Genomic DNA, 21,376 nt, shown 5'->3' with positions numbered 1-21,376 from the left:
CTAAGTCTTCAAAATCTAGTGTGTATTTACCCTAAGAGCATGCCTTAGTTTGGACTAGCTTAGTTCAAGTGCTCAGTAGTGGCCAGTGGCCACCATATTGGAAACCTCAGACACACTCCAAGGCTTCAATTATCAGCCACAGAGCTAATTACTCTCAGATCTGTAATTAGATATTTGAGAGCTTAATAAACATGAGCTAGACCATATTGCAGCCCTGCTTCGACTTTTCGGTGACTTTCCATTGGGACGAAGTCTGAACTCTTTTACGAGGCCCTTCATGATCAGATCCCAACCTGCTTCAATGGCTTCAGTTTTTAACGCCCTCCACCTTGCACCCTAAAATCCAGTCTCGTTCCGTTTCTTTCCGTTCCTAGACTGCACCAACGTTCTCTGACCCCTGCCCTTCATACATGCCCAGCGCTTGACTTCTCCCTAGCCCATCGCTACTGCACTTGGCTTAGGTTCAGCTGACAATGGGGCCACCAATTTCCCTCCTTGGCTTCCCAACCTGGAAGGAAAAGAATTGGGCTCAGTGAGGAACACTAGACCCCTCACCCCACCATCATCTTTCAGTTGTCCAGAATTCAGGGTGGCTCCCAGGATGCCCTGACCATGACCATTCCTGTGCTGTTTCAAGGTGTTCAAGGAAAGGAAGGGAAGACACCCAGGAAATCACTTCTTAATTACATGGTCAAGACTTAGGGTGAACTGGGATGCTAGTCAGGATGCACTGACCCTTCACGTGACCCATTCCTCTTGCTATTCCCAAATCCCCATTCTGGAGTGCACCCTCTCTCCATCTCTGCTTGTTCTTCTGCAACTCCAGCTCCCCCTGCTTTCCCTACTCTCTTCTTTCTGTCCCTGAGCTGGGCCTCCAACGGGCTCAGTGAATTTCCATCCAATATGGAACACCTCTCTTGGGCAGAGTCCTCATGCTGAGCCACCTCATTGGTTACTGGACTCATGTCCAGCCTTTAAATGGCAGTCTTTGGATGAATTTCTAATTTCCGTACTGCCTATTGGCCAAGGTAGTCAGGCCACAAAGCATAAAGCTCACGATTTGGCTCCTGGCTCAGAATGTTGTTATGGGCCTGGCAAGCACTTGGGGCCAGACTTCTCTTCAGGTCAATCATTTCAAACTCACACTTAGGACATGTGATCTGAGGAAGGGTGGGGTTTTTTGATCTGTAAATTATTTATTTGAAAACTCTCGCAAAATAATCAAAATCAAAATCACATCTAGTCACACACCTTAAATCCCATTTATTTAACAGAATAAAATTATACAAAATCCGGATTTCTCAGAAAATCTGGGATATGTGATGTCTGCTAGTATGGTAGAAAGAGAAATGGAATCAAGAGGGCTTCCTTCTAGATTTGCTTGCAGTGTGATCATGGATAAATCCCTTGCCTACTCTGGCCCTTGGTCTCCTTATCTACAGAATGAGAAGTTTTCACCTGTGTCATGGCATTCATCTCTGATGGCATGTGGTTCTGTGGCTCTTGGCCAATTGGAAGCTTCCAGATTTGACCTCTTCTCAGTGAACATGCCCAGAACTTAAGTCCACATTCCAGTCAGCACGGGGGAGTCTAATTCTAAGTATTTAATGACCCAGAATGTCCCTACAGGATAGTTCCTGGCTTTACAAATCATTTGACATGGGAGCTTTTCCATCCAGAAACTCTCCATGAGCTAGCTGGTAGAGAATCCCTTTACTAACCAGACGATCCCAGGAGCCAACCACAATTCAGTCCCTGGAGTCCAACAGGGTTTTTTGCTCGGAGCTAGTCAGGCAGTAGGGAGGGAGCTCTTCTCCCAGATGCAGTTGGGCACAGGCTCAGAAAGGGAGGGTGCTTGTAGGGCCCCACCGACTCCCCCGCTACCCTCAGAACTCCACCCACTCCCCCATGAGGGCACCAAGTCCTGGCGGGAGACTGACCCCAGAGCCCACAAGTTGTTTGTCCAGCTGTCCTCACATCCCCAGGCCACAAGGCTCTTATATACCTTGGCCCAGAGAATGTTGTCAGGCATCTGGACACCCACTGGGTCCCAGCTTAGAGCCAGTACTGGGTGGGAGGAGGGAGGGTGGGCTGAGTCACATCCCTCTCTGGGCCTCCCCTATTCTCTTCTGTACATATGAGACCAGATGATCTCCAAGACCTCTTTAGCAGTCCACACCTCAGGAGCAGCAGTTAAGAACTGGGCTTTGAAGTTATACAGAATAGGTTTGAACCAGTCTAAGACCTCACGTATCCCAGGGCCTCAAAAGACAACAAAAACCCTCCCAACTTAATACACACAAGTGTAGTTCGTGTAAACTGCACAACAATAACAGGGCATTGGACTCCTTTCCACAGTCAAGAAATCAAACTGCTTCCCATCAACAAGACTTGGAAATTTGTGCCCAGAAGAACTGAGAAATGCCCCTTCCCTTCACGGCCCTTTGCATCAGCTAATTATTCAGGGCCTGTGGTACCTCCTGTAAAACTGAGGAACCCTAATCATCCAGCGTATTCAGGCATATGCCAATATAGCTGATGAAGTGGGGTAGAGGGACAGTCAATAGGGTGCAGATTTCAGAGAAGGACAGCCAGAGACCTCAAATGGAAACACACCACAAAGGGCAAAGAAGAGTCTAGCATGGCAACCCAAACCCAACAGTCAAGTTGAAACCTGGTGGAGAAGAGTGTTGGACTGGACACAGAAAGATCAGGGTCCAGATTCGGCCACCCCAGTGGCAAAACTGGCTGGTAGGCCTGGGCAGGGAAAGAGCTATGACACTTTGGAGCCTACTGTCCTCAACCAGAACATGGAGAAGGAGGAGTTCTCTGCCTCACCTTGCAAACATGTTCCCCCTCAAACAAAAGTGTAGGGATTCTTAGAAATATTTTGGTAGGCGTCACCTGTATGACTCTAATAACCTTTGCCAAATAGGTATGGGATTGATCACTCTACAAAATAAGCCTGAGACATCTTTTAGGGTAGGGTCTCTCAACCTTAGCACTATTGACATTTTGGGTCCAGATAATCCTTGGCTGTGGGCGGCTGTCCTGTGCATTGTAGGACACTCAGCAGCATTCCTGGCCTCTACCCACTAGAAGCCAGTAGCACCACCACCCCCAGTGACAACCAAAAATGTCTCCAGACATTACCAAATGTCCCCTGGGGGGCAAAATCGCCCCCAGTGGAGAGTCACTGTTCTTAGGGGAACACATGCCTAGGTATATTTTCTCTCTAAAATCAATATGCGTGTTTCACCTTTGTACCAGAAACAAATCATAAGAATAGCTCATAATCTCTGAGCCACAGGACAGCGGCTGCTTTAAGATCTTTACCTGTGTTCTCTCATTTAACCCAACAACAACCCAATGACACAGATGGAACTATTATCCTCACCTTGAAAACAAAGATGGTGACATACAGAAGGGTTTAGCAACTCACCCTGGCTACACAGCCAGTAAGTGTAGAATGAGGATTTGGATCCAAGTAGATTGACTCCAGATCCGTGTTTTATATAACATGCATTATGAAAATTAACAGCAAGAAGCTGCAGCCTGCTCCCTTGGCACCCCCAACACATGATCCAACACATTGGATCCCACAGAAACCCATCCAATCAGAGCTCGGCACTACCCAGATCATCAGTGACCAGAACTCAAGAGCCAAGCTGTTGGAGGAAATCAAGTGACTGCCTTAGAGTTGTGCCTAAAAGTGAAATAAGTTCATGCTCATTTCAAAAAAAAGAAAACTATGGACAGAAGACAAAGTGAAAAATTTGAATCAGGAAAAGCAAGAAGGTGAGAGTTGAGACACTAGAAGAATCGATCTACATCATGTGTGACGTTGGTCTTAGGTTCCACTCCTTCAAAAGCAGCCTCTGATCTCTATTGTTTCTTCCAGTTGAACAAGCCATGGTCCTATAAGACATGAGCTGTCACCAGAAGACCAAAGACCGGGGTTGCTAATTTTAGCAAATAGGAATACAGGATGCCCAGTTAAATTGGAATTTCAGATCAATGAATAATTATTCAGTATAAGTATATACTATCTAATATTAGGGACATACTTCCACGAGAAAAAATTATTTGGGGGGCCAGCCCAGTGGCACAATGGTTAAGTTCTTGCACTCCACTTCAGCAGCCCGGGGTACATCCCGGGGTTTGGATCCTGGGTGCAGACCTACACACCGCTTATCAAGCCATAGTGTGGAGGCATCACACATACAAAATAGAGGAAGATTGGCACAGATGTTAGCTCAGTGACAATCTTCCTCAAGCGAAAAGAGGAAGTTTGGCATCAGATGTTAGCTCAGGGCCAATCTTCCTCACCAAAAAAAAAAAAGAAAAGAAAATTACTTGTTGATCTGAAATTCAAATTAGCTGGGTGTCCTGTATTTTCTCTGGCAACTCTTCCCGAAAACAGACTGTTTGGATCCCATCCACTAAAAAGGACAGAAGCCCCTAAGAGGCTACCACACTCCCCAGAGCCCAGTCTTCTCACTGAAAGGAAGACGGAAAGGTCCCAGCCTGCCCCCTTCTGCCCCAGAAACTCAAATGGGCCTTCCCAGCACATGCCCTCCCACCACCCCCACTGCAGTCCACCCTCTCCCGCCCTTTATACCCACTTGGAGAAATTCCACTGACACAAGGATACTTGGAGGGTTAATCCCTCTGATACCAAGTCACACTTTAACTCATTCCCTCCAGGCTAAGGATTAAATATTGCCCATGTAGGGACCAGGGCTACAGCAGACCCTGAAAGCTGAGCCCCCTGCCCCCAAGTGAGGAGAGGCAGCAAGGGAAAGGGAGGGACAGAACAAGGAGAGAGAGAAGGAAGGAGGGGCAGCCCAACCAGGCTGCTGTCCCCCCACAGAGCCGGCTCAGATTCAGCTCTCGGAGCAACTCAGCTGCGGAAGCAACGGCAGCCCTTCTCCTCCAGTGAAGAACAGCGCAGACAGACACAAAGACGGAGGTCCCGGGACTGGGAGTCCTTAGCCCCCAGCTGCTCGGCTGGGCCTGGCCCCATGGCCTTCAATGACCTCCTGAAGCAGGTGGGGGGCGTCGGCCGCTTCCAGAAGATCCAGGTCCTTCTGGTGATCTTCCCATTTCTCCTGATGGCCTCCCACAACACCCTGCAGAACTTCACTGCCGCCATCCCCACCCACCACTGCCGCCCACCTGCCAACACCAACCTCAGCAAGGACGGGGAGCTGGAGGCCTGGCTGCCCCGGAACAGAAAGGGGCGGCCTGAGTCCTGCCTCCGCTTCACCTTCCCACAACAGGGACCACCTTTTCCCAATGGCACCGAGACCAACAGCACAGGGGTCACAGAGCCCTGCACCGATGGCTGGATCTATGACAACAGCACCTTCCCTTCCACCATTGTGACTGAGGTGAGGATACCTGGGGCCCCTCCATGCTCGCTCCAGACTGTGTCTTCCCCTGTGAGACAGACAGGCAGACACACACACACACACACACATGCACAGACTGTCTCAAATTCTCCAGAGGCCAAGATGGGAAGATGGAGAAAAGAGTTCAAGATGGGGGCCTTTGTAGGAAAGGTGGATGTGACAGTTGCAGAGTCAAGAAAAGTCTCTCAGCCCCTGGGACCAGGGACACAAACAGCAAACAGAAGTGTCAAGAGAAGAGGGTGCCACTGACCTCAGAGGGCAGCTTGATGGAGGGTAAGGGGCTGCCCTGCAGCCCAGGCTCGTCTCTGCCTGACCCCTGCCCCGCCTCTCCCCACAGTGGGACCTCGTGTGCTCTCACAGGGCCTTACGCCAGCTGGCTCAGTCCTTGTACATGGTAGGGGTGCTTCTCGGAGCCATGGTGTTCGGGTCCCTGTCAGACAGGTCAGTCCTGGGTAGGGCCAAGGGGGCAGGCTGGGACTGGGGACTCCTCGCTGCGCTCAGGGGGACCCAGGTGGGAGGTTGGCATTCCCAGCTGGGGCTGATTTGAGGACCTACAGCACCAGCCTCATGATACTTCACAGGTCCTCAGAAGGCCCCCACCCCAGGGCCTCACCCGGGGCAAAAACTCCTCTCCCTGCCCAGCCTAACTTCTGCTGGTCCTCAGGACCCCTGCTGCACGTCTTCCCTCCCCCACAGGCTCGGCCGCCAGAAGGTACTGACCTTGAACTACCTGCAGACAGCCGTGTCAGGAACCTGTGCAGCCTTCGCACCCAACTTCTCTGTCTATTGTGTCTTCCGGCTCCTCTCGGGCATGTCACTGTCTGGCATTGTCCTCAACAGCATGACACTGAGTGAGTGATGCTGAGAGAGCAGGGCGGGTCCCTACCCACTCCCCCCGACCACTCGGTCCAGCAGCCCCTTCCTAGCCTCTCTCCTAGCCCACTCCTCCTGAGCTCTGCCTGCCCTCGGCCTGTCCTTGGGTCTGCCTCTCCAGCCAACATAACAGCCTTTTTCTCAGGTTTACTCCATCCTGATCTTTCATTTAGATACAAGGTTGCAAACTCAATTGTTAGGGCCAGGCAGGTGCCGTAAATGACTGAAGTAGATTGAGTACAAGAGACATTAGGGAACAGTGAGGACTGTATCCAAAGGAGAGTCACATCCATCCAGAGGGGCCACAGCACTCAGCTGCTCCAATCAGAAGGTTTCAGGACTATCAGATCTTCTCCCTCCCTTTTATTAATACAAAATATCCCAATTTTTAATGTTAGCAATTAATTCTAATATTTTTAACAAAGGGCAAGCCAGCATCATATAGACAAGACACATTTATGGACTGAGCATGGCCTGTCCATGATCCATCAGTGTGCATCCCCTGATAGACGACTCCCCTTCCCCCTGTTTCTCAGTTGAGGAAGCTGAGACAGAGGAGAAGGGAAGGGATTTACCCAAGGTCATCCCTCAAGCCCAGAAGGGAATCTAAAGATTTGAGATTCTCTGGCCTAAAGAAATTAATCAAGACTGGGCTGGAGCGGGGGCAGGACAACTAGAGAATCCAGCCCCAAAGGCCCGTCTAAGTTTCCAAGCAGCTGCCCAAGCAGCCAAATCAGGAGCACACAAGGAACAGAGCTGGGTTTTAGGTTGCAGTAAAGAGGTAGCCCCACTCCCACTTCAACTCTCCAGGATGGAGGAAGCTCACTGCCTCCTCCAAGCTGCCCTGGCCACTGAGGCTGGAATCCGACCCAGGCTAAGGAAGACCAGAGGAGTGGCTGCTGCTAAGGATGGACTAGTGGTCAGAGATGCACTGAAGGGAAAGAGGCCCCCAGCCAGGACAGTAGGTTGGGAGGGAACAAAAAAACCGTAGGGGAGTGGAGGGGAAAATACCTGGGGATTCTGAACCCCCCTCCCCATCCCTATCCCCCGCTTCCCTCCCATGGCATCCAACCTCATTTGATGTATCTTCCACTGATCCTTGGGACAGACCAAGGTTTGGATGGAGAGAGGGGTCTTTGCCTGCCCCAGGGGTCTCCACCTGGTAGCCTGGGAAGTTGCACCATTCTGTTCTAACCCTCTTTCCAGATGTGGAGTGGATGCCCATCCACACACGAGCCTTTGTGGGCACCCTGATGGGCTACACCTACAGCATGGGCCAGTTTCTCCTAGCCGGTATAGCCTATGCCGTGCCCCACTGGCGCCACCTGCAGCTGCTCGTCTCTCTGCCTTTTTTCGCATTCTTCATCTACTCCTGGTGCGTGGGGCTCAGAGTGGGTGGGGGTGCCACAGGACCCCAGAGGGCTGAAGGAATAAGACATCCGCCAGATCTTGCTGCACACTCCACTCCATAGAATCAGAAAAGGTCAAAGGCAGAAGATCAAATCCAGGCCAATGATTCAATGTGAAAGATGGGGAAATAGAGGCTGTGGGAGGAGGGATTTGGCCAAGGGTATCCATTCTCTGGCTTCCCTCACCTTCCCCCAGTTCTCCAGCCTGCCTGTACTGCTCCTTTAACCCAGCACCCAAAAGTTGAGCTCCTAGGTTGGGGAATGAAAGGTCACCAAGCTGAGCACTGCTTTGTGGTCCTAGAGAAAAGGATTTGGTAAAGCCCCTGGGTTCTCAGCCTTAAATAAAGTCCCACTGCAGGCCCCTAGAAAGCCTACCCCCTGTCCCTAGCCCAGCCGACTGGAACTGAAGCCATACCGATACCCACACCCACCCCCACTCCCAGGTTCTTCATCGAGTCGGCCCGCTGGCACGCCTCCTCCGGGAGGCTAGACCTCACCCTGAGGGCCCTGCAGAGAGTGGCCTGGATCAATGGGAAGCAGGAAGAGGGGGCCAAGCTAAGCATGGAGGTGAGACCCCAGAGACCTCCCATGACACCCCACCAGGGCTCTATCCCCAAACCCTAAACCCAGGGCCCAGGACCCAGAGCTCTTCCCTGAGTAAGGGGTTAGGCTGGGAGGAGCTCCTGGAGGAGTCCAGGCCCTGAGTCCTGCTCATCCTGGCAGGTGCTCCGGGCCAGTCTACAGAAGGAGCTGACCATGGGCAAAAGCCAGGCCTCAGCCAAGGAGCTACTACGCTGCTCTGCCCTTCGCCGCCTCTTCCTTTGCCTCTCCATGCTGTGGTAGGACAGACAGACTGACGGATAGACAGACTAAGAGACAAACGGCTGGTTGGGGAGACAGTGGATGCAATTGGTGGAAGAAGCCTCATGAGAGGGAGGAAAAGTCAGCAGACCTGCTCTGAGGGGAAGTAATCCTCCACAAGGGAGAGTCTTGGAGAACCAGATGACCTCCAGCCTCAGTTCAGTTCCAGTCCCCATACTGGACATCAGTCTCTCCATCTCCTCCTTTTATCAACTCTGTTCCAATATGGAAACACTTCATGAGGATTGGTGGCCCCTAGTCAATAGTATTACATCATGAAGGCAGAGACCAGCCTAGCTTGCAAAACATTTGGACACTTTACTGGCCTTGTGGTGCCTGCCAGAAACCCAGGCCCCAGCAGTAAGATGCCTAAAGTTCATCTCTAAAAGTACACTTTGGCCAAGGCTGCTATCAACCAAAAATCATCCTTTCCCATTGTAACATTCCCATTACCCTTCTTATGCACTACCCTCCCAATCCTACCACCATAGCAATCCCATGACAGTTAAGAGAAGCGTGGTCAGAAGGAACAATCCTATCAATTAATCCTTTGCTTCCAATTTGGGATTTACTCCAGGCTCTGGGTTCCATCCAATGACCTGATCTTCATTTTGTGTGCTCTTGAAATCTTAAGAAGCACAATACCCATTCCAGGACCGTGGACAGGTCCTGGAGGCTCTGGCCTCTCCCAACACCTTGGCCCTTAAGACAAGGCCTGGAGCGGCACCTTCCCTCCCTCAGCCCAGTAACAATGCATAAGATAAAGACTACAACTGTATAAATCCTACATAGCAACTAAGTCAAAATTCCCTAATACATTGAGGACACTAGTTATCAGAAGATTGAGAAATTTGGGGTATTGGAGGACTACCCCAATATTTAAACTGTGTACTGAGTATCCAAGGAAATATTAGCCAAGGCAGATTCCAGCTTCTTAAGCAGGGTACTCAATGCAGCTCACCTCTATTTTGAATGAGCACCCCCTCCCCCTTTAAGCCTTCCTAACAAACTCCATACCCCTCATCCCTCCCCACTAGGTTTGCCACTAGCTTTGCCTACTACGGGCTGGTCATGGACCTGCAGGGCTTTGGGGTCAGCATCTACCTAATCCAGGTGATCTTTGGTGCTGTGGACCTGCCTGCCAAGCTTGTGGGCTTCCTTGTCATCAACTACCTGGGCCGCCGGCCTGCCCAGATGGCCTCACTGCTTCTGGCGGGCATCTGCATCCTGCTCAATGGGGTGGTACCCCAGGGTGAGCACCACGAGCACCTTGGTCCCTCATCCTTGGCCCCATCCCCAGACATGACCCAATTTCTCAGAAGGGAGAGGGGCCAATTCCTCCCAACCCCCACTCTCAAGCTCCTGCTGATCCCCTTCCTCTCTCTCTAGACCAGTACATTGTCCGAACCTCCTTCGCTGTGCTGGGGAAGGGCTGCCTGGCTTCCTCCTTCAACTGCATCTTCCTGTATACTGGGGAGCTGTACCCCACAATGATCCGGTGAGTGAGAACCTAATGCGGGGGGGGGGGGTCTTGGGGCAAGACATTCCCCTGCACGTGGGTCAGACCCCAAAACACGGTCCAGTGTGCCCCAGCCCAAGGCCCCCTCCCAGCACCCATCTGTGCAAGGTACATCTGTGCAGCCACTTAATACACGCTTTGTGGCCTGGCTAACACAGGTGTGGCTCCCACTAAGCCCTTACCTGACCCTAGAAGAAGACCTCAAAAGGAGCCACCAATCGGGGCAGGGAGGTAGGGAGCCCAGGAGACACATCTCAGAGGCAATGAATTGACATCCCCCCTTGATCTTCAAAGCACACGTTAGGATCCGCCACCAAATCTAAATTCCAGCTATAAACCAAGTGGTACATCTGAAACCAAAGCACACAAATATGAAAGCACTTTTCTATCATGGGAGCGACACTTAATAATGGTGGTACTTGATAATATGCCATCTGTATAGAGAAACACAGCTTTTTCGAGTGATAAGATTGGGAGGAGGGAGTGTCTTTGCATTAAGAAACAAGAAACACAAGTCTATTTTAAGAATGGGACACAAAAGTCACAGGAGATGTCAAAGAAATGTCAGGCTTCCCTAAGCTCCTTGGAATGAGAACTTTGAGGGGTCATGGTTACTGTCCAGTGCCCCTCATGGGATTTCAGGGAGCAGAACAATAGTATAAAGCACTTCCTATGTGCCAGGCACTGTCTTAAACTTTTTACAACTATCAACTCATTTAATCCTCATAATAAGCCTCTGAGGTAGGTACAACGATTATTCCCATTTTACAAATGAGGAGACTGAGCCACAGAGCGTTTAAGTCCCTGCCCAAGGTCACACAGCTCATAGGTAAGGAAGCGTGGATTTGAACTCAAACAGTTTGTCTCCTGAGTCAATGTTTTTAACCTCGGCTCTCATAGAGAATGTTCTTAACATGTCACTCCAGGTCCCTTCCCGTGGGGATTCTAATCTAATACATGTGTCGGGGGCCGGGGCAACTATAACTCAAAAAACCCCTCAGGTGATCTGAGAATGAACAGCCTAACTCAACTGTCTGATTTGACTGCTGGAAACAGGCCCAGAGAGGAAAAGAGACTTACCCAGGGTCACATGGCAAGTTAAGGGCAGGGGCAAAAGGCAATCTCCGGATTCTCTGGCCAGAGCCCTTCCCAACCTGTTTTGTTTTGTTTTGTTTTGTTAATCTCTAAAACAAATGCTAAATTGGCTTGGTAATCAAATAGGGAACAGAGGAGACACGGGGCAGGGCGGGAGGGGGGCGTGGAGGGGGCCTGAACATCTGGGTATATGTGCCAGAACACTAACCGACACCACCCCCCTGCCCGGGCCCTGCAGGCAGACTGGCTTGGGAATGGGCAGCACCACGGCCCGAGTGGGCAGCATCATGAGCCCACTGGTGAGCATGACCTCCGAGCTCTACTCGTCCCTGCCTCTCTTTATCTACGGCGCTGTCCCTGTGGCTGCCAGCACTGCCACTGCCCTCCTGCCAGAGACCCTGGGCCAGCCACTGCCAGACACTGTGCAGGACATAGAAAGCAGGTGAGCCCCCACCCAAAAGAGCAGAGACTCACCCCAGGTCACATATCCAGGCTGGGGTGGCGTTGAGACTCAAACCCAGGCCTCGTCTTCCAGGTCAGGGCTCTTTGTCCCTATTTCCCCCAGTTGGGTGAGAGTCTCCTAGAGTCCTTCCTGGGCCTCCCAACTCCAGGGGTCAGTAGATGTTTGGAGCCAGAGAGATAGTAGCTGGGCATAGCTGAGTAGAGAGCCCCCGGGAGCCCCCAGGTCCCAGCCCTGGCCTGGAGGCTGCATACCCAGGACACCACTCTCTTGTCCCCCAGGAGGAAAGGGAATCGGAACCGACTGCAGCAAGAGCAGCAGAAGCAGATGGTCCCACTCCAGGCCTCAGCAGGGGAGAAGAACGGACTCTGAGCACTGAGAAAGGGCCTCACAGAGCCCTAAAGGGAGTGAGGGTCCTACAGGTCCCGGGCCATCCACACCAGAAGGGGGAATGGCAGCCCAAGTGTCAGGGCTGTGGTTTAGGGAAGTACCTTCCCAGAGGCACCCCCCCCATCCGCCCCCCCGCTCTGAATAGACTCCACTAAGAACACATCATTAAAAAGTTTGTCTGTGTGCAGCACCTTCCTTTGTCTCTCTTGTCTCAAATGTAACAGCCACTCGGCATCAGCGAGCTTCCAGCTCAAAAGTGTATAGTCTCTTCCCCGCCCTCAAGCCCCAGGACTTTACAAACCATCCCAGACAATTGGAGAAGAATCTCTTACCTCAGCCCCCTCCTCTGTCCCTCCTTCCCTCCCTCTTCCCTCACTCCTTCCCTAACCTATTTAAATATTTCTGTGAGTTTTAAATACTTTACGCCCCTCCCCTTCCCTGTCAGACTGGAAATTGACAAAGGGACTAAAATGAAAGCAGCCAATCAGAGGCCTTGTTTCAGGCTCCTCCCCCTCTGGGAGGGCTGATGGGAACCTCGGGCAGAAAGGCGTGAAAAAAAGGACACCAGCAACTGTGACATCAGGCTGCTGGCCCCTGCTCCAGCAGTGTCCAGACTCAAAGCCGGTTTGCTGTTTGGCCCCGTGGCTGAGTGGTTAAGTTCTCATGCTCCACTTCAGTGGCCCGGGGTTTGCTGGTTCAGCTCCTGGGAGTGGACCTACATACCACTCATCAAGCAGTGCTGTGGCAGCATCCGACGTAGAAGAACTAGAATGACTTACAACTAGGATAAACAACTATTTACTGGGGCTTTGGGGAGGAATGAAAAAAATGATTGGCAACGTGTTAGCTCAGGGCCAATCTTTTAAAAAACAAACAAAAAACCAGTTTGCCACTTTCAGCTCTGTGGCTGGAGGTTCAGCTTGCCAGCTACCCTAATCCTTTCCACCAAACTTCCTTTCTTTGCTGCTCTGCCTCCTGAGGGCCCTGGGCTGGTGTCGGGGAGAGAAAAGAGAAAGCTGAGGTAGAACCCTGCGAGAGGGCGCCAGCGCTGAGTGCTATTTTGGTGCCAGGCATGGTCTTAAGCACTTTGCATATATTAACTCATTTAATCCTCCCAGTAACTTTCTAGAGATAGGCACTATTATTCTCCCCCATTTTACAGATAAGGAAATCAAGGCACAGAGTGGTTAAGCCACTTGCCCAAGTCCCCACAGCTAGTAAATTGCAGAGTCAGGATTAGAACACAGACAACGCTGCTCAAGAATGTGTGTGCCTGACCCCTTCACTGCCCAGAGTTGTGAAGCACCTAGACTTTGGCTTGTCCTCCCTTTGGGGCTGAAAAGAGGGACGGAAGGGATCCTGATAGGAATCATGTGAAAGGAGGGATGGAAGGCAGTTTAGGAGTCACAGTTATGGAAAGACGGGGATATCAAATCACTTGTGTCAGCAAAGAAGCTCACTTCGGGGAAGCCTGTGGGGCATGGAAAAGACAGCCCTATTAGCACCTACAGGTGGCAAGAGTGAGCAGCCAGCTGTGCCCTCCCATGAATGTGCCCGCTCAGTCATGCTTCTCTCCTGGTACACTGCCTCTTCTTGTTTCCCCTGCAGCAACCCAGCCCCCTAACCCTTCATCCCTCAAGAAAAGTCCACACCTCTCAAACTGTACACATTGCCTTGCAGATGGGACTCTAGGGTTCGAGCTAAGTCAGGGCAGCCTGGAGAGGGGAGGTGGCCCGAAGCTCCTCTGAAAAAGCCACAAAGTCCTGGGACAGCTTACAGCTGCTCAGACAGCAGAACTCTCAGGACAAATTGGGCAGAGCCGAAATCACCTTAGCCCACCCCACCTCCTGAAACATCTGGAGCCTTGGTGTTGACACTGCCCATATTCCCCATAATAGGACCCAGTAGATGCCCAAGGTGCACCAGCCCCACATCTGCTGCTATTTCTCAGGCAGCACCACCCTCATGGCTGACGATGGTCACCTAGGATGGCTTCCTCACCAGCCTTGAGCAAGGAGGCAGGACTGGGCCTGGGAGGCGGGACACCTTGATCCAGCCCTGCTTCTGCAGATCTGGGGGTCTTGGGACTGGCGACTTGCCCTATCTCTGCCTCAGAACCTTACCAGCAACTCTGATATGTTCTGACTCCTGTGGATCTCTCATCTCTATGCTTGGATCACCTGGTATCTGCAACTGCCTCAACCAGAGCCAGCCCCCGGCCGTCCCCAGCTGCCTAGCACCACCCCCTCAACCTGGTACAAGTCCTGGTGCTGACTCAAACAGCTCACACCATCTACACAGAATCCATTTCCCCAGCTCCTAGACTGGGGCTTCCTACATTCATCCCATGCCCTCAACGAAATGGAACCCTACCTTCCTCCCACTTTTAAGTCACCAGTAGGTGACTTCTGACCTGTCTCCCCAAGGAGTCATCCCAGAATGCCAGCTCACATCTCATCATCTTACCTTGGTCCTGAGCCTGAGTTCTGAAACAGTCATGCCTCACTCCAGTGGCTTCAGATGCTGTCCCCCGTATTGACCACAAGGTCTTATCCTCAGCCAGGGCTGGTAGGGCTTTGTGGTCACCCTCAGTTTCTCTACCTGCAGCTCTGAGCACTTCCTGGCCAGGATGGCACACTCAGGAGTTTCCTCAACTGCGTGGCCCTGGTAGCATGCTCATAAGAAGCCGCCTTCCCAGGGCTCCACCCTTGCATCCCAGGTCCCACCTCTACGGCCCGGCCTTCACTTCACACCAAGCTCCTCTGTTAGGCTCTCTCCCCCTTCCCAGAAGTTTATATGGCCCCTTAGAGAACAGATGCCCAGCCAGCGAAGCTTTCATATCACGTGGTAGGTGGAATAATGGACCCCCAAAGATGCCCACATTCTAATCCCTGGACCCTGGAAATATGTTACCTTACATGGTAAAAGGGACTCTTTTGAGATGGGGAGATTATCTTGGCTTATCTGGGTGGGCCTGATGTGATCACAACAGTCCCTATAAGAAAGAGGCAGGAAATCAGAGTGGATAGTAGGAAATGTAACAACAGAAGCAAGAGGCTGGAGTGATGCCAGAAGGGACCACAAGCCAAGAAAAGCAAACAGCCTCTAGAAGCCGAAAAAGGCCAGGAGATAGATTCTCCTCTGAAGCCTCTGTTAGGAATATAGCCCTGCCAACACATTGATTTTAGACTTCTGACCTCTAGAACCTAAGAAATTAATTTATACTGTTTTAAGCCACTAAATTTGGGGCAATTTATTATAACAGTGGTCAGAAACTAATGCACATCCCTTATTCTCAGACTCCTCCAGGGGGGTCAAACTGGTCCATAGGGATTTTATTTTCCCATGAACTATTTTTTGGTGTGCATAGGGTTGTGCTGTCTGGATCACCAAAGGCCTCAGCACTCCCTATTGTCTTACATCTGGTCAGATTCACCCATTTATATAACCCTATGACCCTTGTAGCCATTCAGTTTGAGACTTCTAGACTCCTCTCTGTTAAACCCCCACCTCATCTTCATATGTTTTAAAAATTGTGGGAAGAAGGATTTTTGTCATAAGTATAGGGAGCAAAAGAAAAGGACTGAGTGGACCCTATTGCCCCATTCTTCCTCCTCTTTCAAGAAAATGATCTAATGATGTTCTCTGAGATGTGACTATCTCCATGTGGTTCTTGTTGTAGGCATAAAACAGTAGCTGACTCCATTGTAAAAAGCTGGAGTAATAAGCTGGAGGAACTTGAGGCTCAGTTTCCCTGATCAGCTCTGGTGAGGTCTGCTCCTGCTTATACTAAACTCTTCCCAGAAGAGAAGCCCAGACCCCAGTAGCAAGTCCCATGTGAGCCACACCCGTACAAGAAACCAAGCAGCCTTGTTAGGGCCCCAATTGGTCAGGGTTTAAATTTAGGTAGTAGACAACATTGAGTCTGGATGAGATGTCTGGAACTGTGGCAGCCATTTTGTGACCCAACAGGGAAACCAGAGCAAGGACTAAGGCAACAACTGAGAGTAACATAGTGGAAAGATGGAACTAACCTGAGGTTTGATGATGTCATTGAGCCACTGATTTAACCAATCCTGAAGCCACCTACCTCTACTCTAATTGTTAAGTGTGGGAATTTAAATTTAAATCCTGCTTCTTTTTTAAACCTCTGTGAATTGGTTTTTCTGTGATTTGCAACCAAAGACATCTTAACTAATATATTTTTACAACTTTACTGAAATATAATAGGCAATTCGATGCTCATTTTACACTGTACAATTTGATGGGTTTTGACAGATGCATACACCCATGAAACCACCACCACAATCGAGACAATGAACATATCCATCACTACCCAAAGTTTCCTCATGTTCCTTCTTTGCATAGACATAGGCTTCCATTTCTCTTGAGCAAATATCAAGAAGTGGAATGACTGGGTAGTATGGAAGGTATATATTTCACTCTTTAAGAATAGCCATTTTTCAAAGTGGTTGTAACATTTCACATTCCCACCAGCAATGGATGAGAGTTCCAGTTGCTCCACATCTTTGTCAACACTTGGTATAATCGATACTTTAAATCTTTGCCATTGTAGTGAGTGTGTAGTGGCATATTGTTGTAGTTCTAATTTGCATTTCCCTAATGACTAATGATGCTGAGCAACTTTTCATGTGCCTATTTTCATCTAGGTCTCTTCTTCGGCAAAGTGTCTGTTCAGGAATTTTACACACTTTTTATTTAATCGTTTGATTTCTTACGGTTAAGTGGAAAGCTTTTTTTAATGTATTCTAGAAACAAGTCCTTTGCTAGATGTGTGTTTTACAAATATTTTCTCCAAGTTTATAGCTTGCCTTTTCATTTTTATACCAGTGACTTTTGAATAGCAAAATTTTTTAAATTTTGATGAAGACCAATTTGCTGATTCTCTTTAAGCTTTTTTGATCTGATTTTAAAAATCTTTGCCAAACCCAAGGACACTAAAATTTTATGTTTTCTTATAGAAATTTTGTAGTTTTAGCTCTTACATTTAGGTCTGTGATCCATTTGGAGTTATCTTTGTAAATAACGTGAGGTAAGAGGGTTGTGGTTCATTGTTTTTTGCATATGCATATTCAATTGTTCCAGCACCATTTGTTGAAAGATTTTCTTTTCATCGTTGAATTATCTAGACTTCTTGGTCAAAGATCAAATAGCTAGTGTGTGGCTCTCTTTTGGACTCTCTGTTCGGTTGATCTATTTACTGGTTTTTACATAAATGCTACACTGTCTTGATTACTGTAACTTTATAATTAGTCTTGAATTCAGATAGTGTAGATAACTTTCATTTTATTTAACTTTTTAAAAGTTGTTTTGGCTAGTCTAGATCCTTTACATTTCCATATAAATTTTAAAACGAATTTGTAAATTTCTACCAAAAAAGCTACTGCCATTTTGATTTGTATTCCATTGAATCTGTAGGTCATCTTGGGAATAACTGACATCTTAACAATACTGAGTGTTCTAAACCATGATATGGTTCTCCATTTATTTATGTCTTCTTTAATTTCTCTCGGCAATGTTTTCTAATTTGCAGTATACAGAGCTTACACATATTTTATCAAATTTACACTAAGCATTTCATATTTTTCTGCAATTATAGATATTTTTATTTCAACTGCCAATTGTTTGTCACTATTATATACACTTAATTTTTGTATATTGACCTTGCATCCTGAAAACTTGCTAAAATTACTTATTAGTTCTAGTAGCTTTTTTGTAGATTTCTGAGGATTTTCTGTACAATCTTGTTGTCTGAAAATAAAGGCAGACTTTATTCTTCTTTCCTTTCTGGAAAACTTTCATTTCTCTTACTTACATTATTACACTCCAATACAATGTTGAATAAGTGAGAGTGAATATCCTTGGTTTTTTCCTGAACTTAGGAGTAAAGCATTTAGTCTTTCACAATTAAGGACGAGGTTAACTATAGCTTTCCCATAGATGTCCTTTACCGATTTAAAGAATTTCACATTTATTCCTAGTTTGCTGAGAAGTTTTATCACAGATGTTGTGGATGTCGAATTTTGTCAAATGCTCTTTCTGCATCTATTGAGATGAACGTACAGTTTTTCCTTTTTAATCTATTAATATGGTGAATTACATTAATTGATTTTTTAATGTTAAATCAACCTTACATTCCTGGGATAAACCCCACTTTGTCAAAACGCATTATCCTTTTTATATATATAAATTTGATAAAATCATATTAAGAATTTTGCAGTTATGTTCATAAGGCATATTGAGCTCTAGTTTTCTTTTATTGTAATGTTTTTGTCTGGTTTTAATACCAGAGTATTATGGACTGAATGTTTGTGTTCCTCCAAATTCATCCATTAAAATCTAATCCTCAAAACGATGGTATTTAGAGGTGGGGCCTTTGGAAGATAATTAGTTTGTGAGAGTGGAGCCCTCTGAGTGCGATTAGTGCCCTTATAAGAAGAGGCCAGAGAGCTAGCTGTCTCTTTCTGCCATGTGAGGATGGAATGAGAAGTTAGCTTTCTACAACCCAGTAGAGAGCCTCACCAGAACCCGCCATCCTGGCACCATGATCTCAGACTTGTAGCCTCTGGAACCATGAGAAATAAATTTCTGTTGTTAATAAGCCATCCATAAATAAATACCATAAGTAAGTTTACAGTGTTTTGTTTATAGCAGCTCGAGCTAAGACACAAGGTAATGCTGCCTCGTAGAATGAGTTTTGAACTATTTTCTACTTTTCAACTTTTGGTAGGTGTTTGTGTAGAATTTGGTATTATTTATTCCTTTAAAATGTTTCACAGAATTAACCAGTGAAGTCATATGTGCCTGGAATGTTCTTTGCACACAATTTTTAAGTACAAATTTAATTTCATTAAACATTTCTTGTAGTGTAGGTCTGCCACTGCTGAATTCTTTCAACTTTCATGTGGCTGAAAAAGTCATGATTCTGAGCCAGCCCTGATGGCCTAGAGGTTAAAGTTTGATGCACTCCACTTTAGTGACCCGGGTTCCGTTCCCAGGTGCAGAACCACACCACCCATCTGTCAGTAGCCATGCTGTGGCAGTGGCTCACATAGGAGAGCTAGTAGGACCTACAACTAGAATATACAACTATGTACTGGGCCTCTGGGGAGGAAAAAAAAAAGAGAGGAAGATTGGCAATAGATGTTAGTTCAGGGTGAATCTTGTCCAGCAAAAGAAAGAAAGTTGTGATTCCGTCTTTGGTTTTGAAGGATATTTTCCCTGGGTATTGAATCTTAGGTTGACAAGGTTTTTTTCTTTAAGTTCGTTAAAGATATTTCTCCATTATCTTCTGGCTTGCATGGTTTCCTACAAGATATCCAAACTCCCAAAACCATCTCCTTAACTCTGGGACACTTCCAGCCTTCTAGGTTCCTCTCCACCTGCACTGTTCTACAGCCTCGAAATTTTCTCCAGTCAGTAAGCCAATTCACGAGACTTCTTTTGTTTGTTTCCCTTCTCTCAGGGAATATCTGTCCTGTGCTGTTATTGTCCAATGTCTAAAAACAGTTGTTGTACATAATTTGACAGGCTTTTTATTAGTTTAAGGCAGGAGAGTAAATCCAGTCTCTGTTACTCCTTCTTGGCTGGAAGCAGAAGTCCCAGCAACTGTTGCATTATTATAGTCCTCATGACTTCTTGCCACATACATTTCCATAAACAGGAACAACTGAAGAAATAAAAAACAATGTATACAGATCATGAAGACAGGATGGCAACAGAATTAAAGAAGAAGACATTACCCAGGAATCCTGAACTTGGAGCTAGATGAAACAAACTGTCAAAACACCCATTTTTTCTGTGCTGAGGTATGGAACCTCCTTAGAGACACAAAGCAGTTATATACCTTACTATGTGGTCAAAGGCAATCTAAACACATGCTCTCTGAAGGCAGGGAGACCCCAAAAGAGAGGGAGAAGAAAGGAGCCTATACATGCCCTGATCCTTCTTCCAAACTCACCAATCAGATAACCCATTCCTTCTTCCACAAGGAAACAAGAAGCCAGAATAATGGAGGTTTCTCCCACATCCCCTACCTAGGACTTTAGGGAGGGATAAAGTCCACTTCCAGTTACGTAAAGAGATTTGTTGTTTTAAAAGTATTAAAAATGGAAAAGAAAATGTTTCAGGCATGAGGAAATATCCAGGTCCAAAATAACTCTCCACCTGTAACAACTAGAAAACTGAAGGAAATGTGAGAAACAATTTTCAGATATTGGACAACAGGCAGCACACATTGGGGAGTAGTTTCTTTGAGAAGAGAAACAAATGATGCAAGACCTACTGATCTTCACCCAGACTTTCTTTCTGGGGGCAATTTCTGGACTGTAGTGTAGAGAAGTGGAATCCAAAGAGAGCCTGACAGTCTCACTGAGTTGAGGAGGACAAAATTCAAGTTTAGAGTGGCCAAGGCAGCTGGAATTTGCAGGGCAAACTTCTGGAGAGGAAAGAGTTGTGCAAACATAGAATTCTATAAATCTGCAATGTATATAAAGAACTCTGCAATTCAATAAGAAGAAGCTAAGCACTCCAATTCAAAAATGGCCCCCCCAGAAAATTGAACATCTTCACCACAGAAGACATACAGAATAGCCAATAAGTAAATGAAAAGGTACTCACCATCATTAGTCATCCAGAAAATGCAAATTAGACGATGAGATATCAATATACATCCATACAAATGGCTAAAACTCAAAAGATGGACCATACCAAGTGTTGGAAAGAATGTGAAATCACTGGAACTCTCATACATTTCTGGGGGAAATATAAAATTGGGAAACACTTTGGGAAACAATTTGATAGTTTCTGGTAAAGTTAAACACACGCTTGACCATATGACCCAGCAATTCCATTTCTAGGCATGTACCCACAAGAAATTAAAGCATATGTCCACACATTGGACACAAACGTTCATAGCAGCTTTATTTGTAAATAGCCAAAAACTGGAAACAATGCAAATGTTCATCAATAGGTGAATGGATAAACAAATTGTGGCATATACACATAACAGAATACTACCCAGCAATAAAAAAGAATGAACTGTTGGTACACTGCAACCTGGATGAATCTCAAAAACATTTGGTTGAGCCAAAGAAGACAAACACAAAAGAGTATACACTGTATGATATTCACTTGAAATTCTAGAAGAGACAAATCTATGACCTATGGCTAGGTGGAGATTGACTTGAATACGGTGCCAAGAAATTTGGGGGGAAGATGGAAATGCTCTATATAGGGGTTATATGGGTGTATAAATTTGTCAAAACTTGTCAAAATGTGCTCCCCAAAATTTATGCATTTTATTGTGTATGCTAAACCCCAATAAAGTTTATCT

At 47.3% G+C, this 21,376-nt stretch overlaps 1 protein-coding gene across 1 annotated transcript; it reads left to right on the top strand.

Annotated features, from left to right (window-relative positions):
• The first annotated feature begins 4,657 nt into the window (after positions 1 to 4,657).
• LOC103568023 (solute carrier family 22 member 6) lies at positions 4,658 to 12,211 on the top strand. Its single transcript, XM_008544798.2, has 10 exons — positions 4,658 to 5,393; positions 5,752 to 5,855; positions 6,111 to 6,265; positions 7,494 to 7,662; positions 8,140 to 8,263; positions 8,420 to 8,535; positions 9,595 to 9,809; positions 9,947 to 10,055; positions 11,410 to 11,613; positions 11,913 to 12,211. Exons 1-10 carry the CDS (start codon positions 5,025 to 5,027, stop codon positions 12,001 to 12,003), a joined length of 1,656 nt encoding a protein of 551 aa, XP_008543020.2. The 5' UTR covers positions 4,658 to 5,024; the 3' UTR covers positions 12,004 to 12,211.
• The last annotated feature ends 9,165 nt before the right edge of the window (positions 12,212 to 21,376 follow it).

This window comes from Equus przewalskii, chromosome 11 (assembly GCF_037783145.1).
Source record: "Equus przewalskii isolate Varuska chromosome 11, EquPr2, whole genome shotgun sequence".
Taxonomy (NCBI): Eukaryota; Metazoa; Chordata; class Mammalia; order Perissodactyla; family Equidae; genus Equus; species Equus przewalskii.
The sequence above is the reverse complement of the archived record's forward strand: the minus strand, read 5'-3'. Positions and strand labels throughout refer to the sequence as shown.